Below are 7,432 nucleotides of genomic sequence, written 5' to 3' on the forward strand. Positions count from 1 at the left end.
ATATGACATTTGGCCTGTCAGTCCTGGAGTACCATATTTACCTCTAGTTTTGAGAAAGCACACTCATGGGATTTGCAAAAACAAGCTTGAGGTTAGCCAGTGTGCAGCGCTGTACAGGAGGGGAGTGCGGTGATTAGCCTTGCCAGTGGTAAGAGTAAGAGCTGCTTAATTCTAATGCATTATCTCCTCGGCGCCCCGGAGCTTGGAGCGCGCCGTGCCTCTTTTTCTGACAATGCCTTTAATTAAGGGGACGCCAGCGCCGCCGCAATGCCCACACTGTACCTTTCACGGACACAAAGAGGTTGATGTTGAAGGTGTAGGCGTCGTCGTGACGGAGATAAGGCAGCGGCTCGGGATCCTGGAGGAAAAAGGCACCAAACACAGGAGAAGAGGTGAGTGTGTATGTATGTGTGTGTTAAAGGGGGGGGGGGGGGGGTCAGCACAAGGTCACACGCCTGGCCGCAGACCAGCAAAAGCTTCGCCGCCGCCAGGCTCGAGAGATAACGCGCACACAAAGAACTCTGGGATACATTCTCCAATCAGTGCAGACCGGGGTCAGACAGCGGAGCTCAGCTAATAGTCTCTGTGTTAAAACAGGGTGTGGAACCGTATAGGGTATGCTGGCTCTCAGTTACCCTCCTCTTGCCATACTTATATTGCTTACAGATCAACCGTATTGATGATTAAGAGCAAAGTTGCCCCCAAAGGCTATGCTACTATTCAGTTATAAATGCTGGTCTTACTCAAAACTACACCGATTGATGTCGTTATGGTCTCAAATAAAACATTTTACTCACTATCATCCATAAATAGACCCTCTGCTGTTGTTACACCAGCTACAGTACTACAATCGGTTTGCATGATCATGGGAGCTCATGAACTTCCCCCCAGAGTGTAGCACTGTAGCTGCCTGGCAGCAGCAACTCAAGCTAGGTAGAACCAATTGTTTTTATTTTTTTTCATACAGGCAGTACTTAGTGACTTCGAGAAACAGAGATCTATATGAAAAATCGCCAGAATTTTCCTTTAAGAGAAACTCTGGAGGGCGAGGAGTGGACATGGGTTTACCTGGACTGCATTGGGCTCCACAAAGGGCAGGAGGGCCTCCATAGGCACCACCCAGGGGGAGATGGTTGTCCCAAAATTCTTTCCCAGAAAAGGTCCCAGCGGCACGTACTCCCACGCCTGAATGTCCCGAGCTGAAGTATGTGCGGTGCATGAGAAATGAGCAAGGGAAAAGTGTCAGAACGGCTCAGATGCAAACTAATCTGCTTTCTCATTACCTTGCAGTCATGCGAATCCTAGCTGAAATCTCAATATATACATATATTTAATAAAAAAAACAAATTCTTTAATCCAATAGCCAACGAAAAATGTATATGAATGGCAAAGCATATTTCCATGTGCAAGCTCAAACACGCATCTACCATGACAGTGCCTTGATGCATGTAGCAGAGATACAATTAATGATAACATGTCTTTCAGTAGTTACACATTCTGTCAAGACGAACTTGCCCAGATTGGCATGCACAAATCCCGCCAGTTTCATGTCTGTGTGGAGACATGAGACTGAAGAGACTCAGATTGGAGAGGCAGCTGGAAAATCATCTCTACTGTTTGCTCCCTCCGTAATTAGACAGGGATGACTCACTGCCAAGCCCAATTGCCTGAGAAAGACATAATTGAAGCTGAAGAAAGTATCTTTTTAAAATGTTTATATATCTAAAGAGGATGCTTATCTCATTCTCTTTCTCTCTCTCTCTCTCTCTAACACACACATACACACTCACACACACTTCCCACTAGGAGAGGCCATGCATGGCAATAAAGTTGAGGAAATGTGCAGAGGTGGCCCATGGTAAGAAGGATACACAATACAGTAAGCCTACAAGAAATGAGTTCAGAGAGATGACATGGCACGAGAGAAATGAAGGAGACCAATCACTTCTGCATTACTTTCGCAAATAAATGAAGCCTGTGGTTTTGAAAAAAAAAAACGTTCTTATTGCACATAGACAAAATCACTGAGACAGAACAGGGTGGAGAAACCAATGTCTTCTATGAAATATGATGCAAAAAGTCATACATCAAATATATTAGAGGGGTTTTCGAAAACCTTCATGCAATCTATGACTAGAGAGTGTGATAGGACCACATCCTCAATTCTTTCATATAATTTTGCTGGTTGCTGTTGTGTAATGTTTTGTAAGGAGTGTGTGTGTGTGTGTGTGTGTGTGTGTGTGTGTGTGTGTGTGTGTGTGTCAGATACACTGACAGGTAGGATTGCGCTATCTTGAGGAATAAAAACTGCAGCACCACCAGAGGCTGAATATTAGACTGTCTTGCACATGCCTCTCCCGTGAAACAAAAAAAAAATTCACTTTCTGCAGCGTCTCTTTCCCCAGGTGTTTTTCATTTCCGTCGATGCTTACCGATAGGCCATAAAAAAGCAATATCGGTGGGTATGCTCGAAAGGACGCAAATGTGGGTTTGGGGCGATGGAATAATAAAAGAAATTGACGGCACTTGTTACTCTGAGATGCCACTTGGCATGGTCTGAGAACACCCGTAAATCAGAGATGGTCCAGCTCAAATCCCAGGCACAGACAGATCTCCATGGCTTTTATCTATCGCAAAGGCCTCCGAGAAAGAAAGAAAGAGGGGAAAAAAAAGATCGCCAAACTATGAAAGGTGAAGTTTTCTATTTCAGAAAGAGAGACAGGCCATCTCCGGCGATGTCAATTGGTTCCATCTATTTCAATAGAGATTGGCTGTGTCTGAAGTCCTCTTGGTGTGTGATCTATTAGACTGCACCTGGGGTCATTTTGTGCATATCTCAAGTCCAACTGCAAAAGGTTCAGTAACTTCAAAAGGCAATAAGTCTAGATGAAAGGAGCCTGATATTTGTGATCCATTGAAAGAAGGGAAAGAGGAGGTTATTTTTCTTGGTCTTTCGAGGGTTCTCAAAGTCTTTTGGAACTCTTGAGCCTCTTATATAATATCAGAGGTGGAATCAAACAAGACTGAAAAAAAAAAAAACAATGTAACTATACCAACAGAGTACATTTTATTTAATAGGTTGAGTCATAAAATAATAACAACAACAACAGCTAGCCCCTTCATATGCGACCTCACAGAGCAAAAATTATTCCTACAATAATAACCTCAGAAAGTGAATGTGTTAAAGTCTGTCAAGGTGTGGTGCCCTACTAGAAACATCTACCTAGGAGAATAAAGTAGCTGTGCAATAAGTTTTGGGATCATAATAGCTTACAATAAAAGTAGTGTCTGTCCTGCCTCGGTTATGTAAGCCCTGGGAGAATAACATGTCTGAGAAGGTGACTAGTTTGACTCGGAGATGTCAGTGTCGGAAGATGAGAAGTGTCACTCACCGCTCCAGTCATTCATCAGCACCATGCCAAAGATATGCTCGTGGGCCTTCTCTATGGGGATGGGCTCTCCCAGGGTGTTTCCAGCTCCCACAAAGAACGCCTGTGAGACAGAGACAGACTGCTAAAACGGACGACTCATTAAAGTTACATGTTGAATGTGATGTTTATGCTATGGATGCATGTACAAATGCTGTAAGCCATGTCAAGTCAAGTCAAGTCAAGTCAAGAATATTTAAAAAACCCTGCAGCTCTACATCTGAAATTTTTGAATGAAACATCCAAAGATTGAAACATCCAAAGATTCTTACATAAGAATCTATATCATTCTGGACCACACATTTTCAAGTGTCGGCAGACTATTTCTCATCATTATGTTACCTTTAATTCAACACTCCTTAGCCAACATCTATATGAATAACTGCATCCCAATACAACACAAAAATTAAGTGAAGTTTGAGTTATGGTTATGGTTAGGATATGGAATTCAGCAGACGCTTTTGTCCAAAACGACTTACAGAATATGAATATTATAATAGTTAAATTGACAGTAAACAGTTTTAAAGTTGTTAAGCCTACAATAAAAGTTGTTAGGAGTTAACATACACATCTGGAAAACATTCAGAGACGACTGACATTCGAAGGAGTTGACGGTCATAAATGTACAGTGCTCTCTTAATTTTTTCTGATGCTGTATATCCTGGATCAGTCCCATTTCTCACTGACAAACTACTGCACTCACCATTTCCAATTCAATGTCAAGCTGCTTGCTGGGGCCGAAGACCGGGGGCTTAGCTAGGAGAGGCAGAGAGACGCCGGGGAAGAGAATCAATGCAAACACACACAGCAGGGAACAGCAGAACACACACTCGAGTGGATGTCAGAAAGAGACTCGACTTCAGCATTTACATTTCCCATTTCCATATCCTCAATCAACAGGCTCTCTTATCTGTCCAGGCTCACACATCAAAAGGAGAGGCTGGGCAAAAGAACCAGACTGACAGAATAAGTGCATCTATCAGAGAGAGGAGTCTAATCCTCAGGTGATCAGAGGAGTCTGCACTGGCGTGCGTCAACAGTGTGAAGTGAGGGTCACACACACATACTTGGATCAGGCCTCATCTGACCCGAGGGTCTTCGGATTGGCGTTCCAGAGACCACCACCGAGGAGGCCCGGCCGTGGTACCCCACTGGCAGCCGCAGCCTGGAAGGACACACACACACAGAAAGACAAACACACACACACAGACACCAGATTTCAGCACCCATTTCATCTCTCTTGCTTCTAGTTTCTTTCTATTTCATCCCGTGCGGATAGGAGAGGTGTGCAGGTGGCTAAACCGATAACATCTGCGGCTCTCCAACTCATCAACCACCACCTCCCCCAGTAAAACCCCTCATTTCACATTTGTGCATGACGTGAAAATATGTTATCACGGCTCCTCCACTGGTGTGCACGCATGGATGAGTCACTGAGGTGACAGTTCACTGATGTGAACACCGCAGAGACTTTATTTTCTCTTCCTTTCCTTCCCTCAACTCACAATCTGACTCCTGCACCACATATCCTGCTCTTGTTACTTTCACCAAACTCAAAAGAAATGTGGACTGCTGGAATGGCCAAGCAGTGAGGTGATTGCGGGCGAACGAGCTACCAAGAGCCCAGGAGATCAGAAATCAATTAGAGAAACCCGACCCAGAGCCTGCCCTCCCCTGACACGCATGCGGAGGCCCCTCGCTCTGTCTCCTCTGGCGAAAGAAACGGTCTCACTCTCTCCCAGGACCTTGTATAAGTAACAATGAAACAGGAAATATAGCTCCGTGCAGAGGCTAACTCATTACTATGGCGCAAGTGTAAAATCAATCTGGAGAATTATTCACAAAAGAACAAGTACAAAACCTAAAATGGGAGCGCACCTTGAGGCAATAACTGAATGTTCTTTTTTCAGCCAAACAATAGAGCAGAAAATGGTGGTGTGGTTCTGAAATGGCAAAGTTTTTAATATATTCCAAAGCTTAGTTACCTCAAGCCTTACAAAACCTGTTCTTTCTATATCCCAATAACAAAAGTTTGCAGCCAATTATTTATACTTTTTTACCCAATTACTTATAAAATTGCTTTTGTACCAGTTGGGCATAAGGGCATTCTCCTTCCCACGGAACATTATCCCAACGTTGGTGGCATGGTCTTTGGAGGAGTAGAAATCAGTGTAGTCACCTGAGACAGAGTTGGAGGAAGAAGGAAAGAGGGTAGAGCAAGAGAGCTTTCATTAACACCACAATAGTATAGCACACGCATATCCTGAAGAACTAGAGGCTCGTGGCAACTATGCTGCTAAACATAGAAGAGCTCTGGTGTGATCATTCATTGTTAGCTCATGTGGAGAACAGTGCCCTCCTGTGTTAAATGGTAGGATGAAACCTGGCCATTTTTTCTCTTGGCTTAACACAACCCATATGGTACATTAAACAGCCACTGAATGTTTAATCTAAGCTCTGATGGTATTGTGATGTAAGGCAGTAATGGACTGCAATCACTATTTCAATTACATTCATTTACATAATGTTTAGTATGGCAACATCATATCATCACAATATACTTGTTTGGTCTTTGTGAATAAAAAGGATGCCCAGAGAAGTAAAGTGAATGAGTAAGAGAGTGAGGGAAGGAAAGACATATGAGTTGATAAAAATAGCACTCCCATGTAACCCTCAGGCAAACAAAACAGCATTCATCACTTGTCACTCACACCTGTCACACCAGCTGAGATGTGGTCTACTGTGACTGTTCCAAACTCACCAATATCTGCAGGAAGATGCATCACAGCAGAAGTCTGATGCACAAATGCTCTACAAAAAATACAGTCATACACACACAAAAAAAGATTACAAAGAAAAAAGTTATTCAAAATAAGTATCAAGGTGAAAAGTGAAAAAGAGCCACTGAGGCTAACCTGATAGTAATATCCCAACTTTTCTAGTTGGGATATTACTTTCCTAGTTGGGATCAACATTTTACTCATAGATAACTCTTCACCTAAAGACTTTTTTCATGTAAAGTTCACACCAGGCTACCCAACTCTGAGCAGTTAGGCCTAGTGGTGAAAAATAATGCAGCTCGAATTTTCATTCTTCAAAAATGTAAATAGCCTACCTGCTTCTAAGGCTCACGTCATCACGCAGCGTACTCTCATTTGCAGATAAGAGCTTCTGCAAATATCTTCTGGCTTCTCTCCAAGCATCATAACCCAAGTTCATGAACGCATTCAACGTGGGCTAAGGAATGGGCACATGGAACAAATAGCTTTACTCCCATTAAAAGTAGCCTATATGTGTGTTGCTTTAAAAAGAAGCCAGTCTACCTGGTCGAAGACATTCTGATGCTTTGACAAGACAGGTCCATTGAAGAGGTGCTTTATTGCACTGAGGTCCAATATTTGATCTCCAATACCTGCACCGATCCTATGCCTTGGCTGAGATTGATTTGAAGTTGCACACACTTATAATTCGCACAATAACGTGGTCTTTGCAATTTGGACTTTAGACTTTTCTTATTTGGAGCATGCTAAATCTAACAGAAAAGCCGTTGTCTAAAGTGTAGACCTACGTGAAAATGTACGAATGAACTAACGTCAATTACGAAAGGCCTCAGTATTTTTTTTATATATTTTTTAAAAAAGTACTTACATTGTCCACAGTGGAGAACACGCCATAAGGTAGGTTATGAAAGGAGAAATCAGACTCTTCGTCTACTTTTATGAAAGACATTTTCAAGTTGCAGTTGTACTCCGGAATACTTTTCAGAGTAAGCAACAAGGCAAGTAACCTCTTCCAGATGTTCACTGCAGCCATGCGTTGTTACCGCCTCCAAAGACTGAAGAGACGACCAATCAGGCAACTTCCCTTATATCCACCCTTTCTAGGCGCTCAGTAAATAATGTAAAACGGATTGAAAATGACTCAGCACAATTGTCCATACCTCTTTAAAGTATTCTTCACATCTAACAGTACCATAATTGGATAAAAGCTCATTGGTCTTAGTG

General features: G+C 42.7%; 1 protein-coding gene across 1 annotated transcript in view; it reads right to left on the reverse strand.

The window, feature by feature from the left end:
- fah (fumarylacetoacetate hydrolase (fumarylacetoacetase)) overlaps positions 1 to 7,355 on the reverse strand; it is a 10,124-nt gene extending 2,769 nt beyond the window's left edge. The window contains exons 1-10 of the mRNA XM_042061100.1: positions 7,077 to 7,355; positions 6,752 to 6,862; positions 6,544 to 6,665; positions 6,190 to 6,239; positions 5,517 to 5,607; positions 4,496 to 4,593; positions 4,132 to 4,184; positions 3,393 to 3,492; positions 1,069 to 1,199; positions 283 to 358 (exon numbers count right to left, since the gene is read on the reverse strand). Of these exons, the coding sequence (XP_041917034.1) occupies positions 283 to 358; positions 1,069 to 1,199; positions 3,393 to 3,492; positions 4,132 to 4,184; positions 4,496 to 4,593; positions 5,517 to 5,607; positions 6,190 to 6,239; positions 6,544 to 6,665; positions 6,752 to 6,862; positions 7,077 to 7,241 (997 nt within the window). The 5' untranslated portion in view covers positions 7,242 to 7,355. The remainder of the gene's footprint in view (positions 1 to 282; positions 359 to 1,068; positions 1,200 to 3,392; positions 3,493 to 4,131; positions 4,185 to 4,495; positions 4,594 to 5,516; positions 5,608 to 6,189; positions 6,240 to 6,543; positions 6,666 to 6,751; positions 6,863 to 7,076) is intronic.
- Positions 7,356 to 7,432: the final 77 nt, after the last annotated feature.

Source organism: Alosa sapidissima, chromosome 14, assembly GCF_018492685.1.
Source record: "Alosa sapidissima isolate fAloSap1 chromosome 14, fAloSap1.pri, whole genome shotgun sequence".
In the NCBI taxonomy this organism is placed as follows: Eukaryota; Metazoa; Chordata; class Actinopteri; order Clupeiformes; family Clupeidae; genus Alosa; species Alosa sapidissima.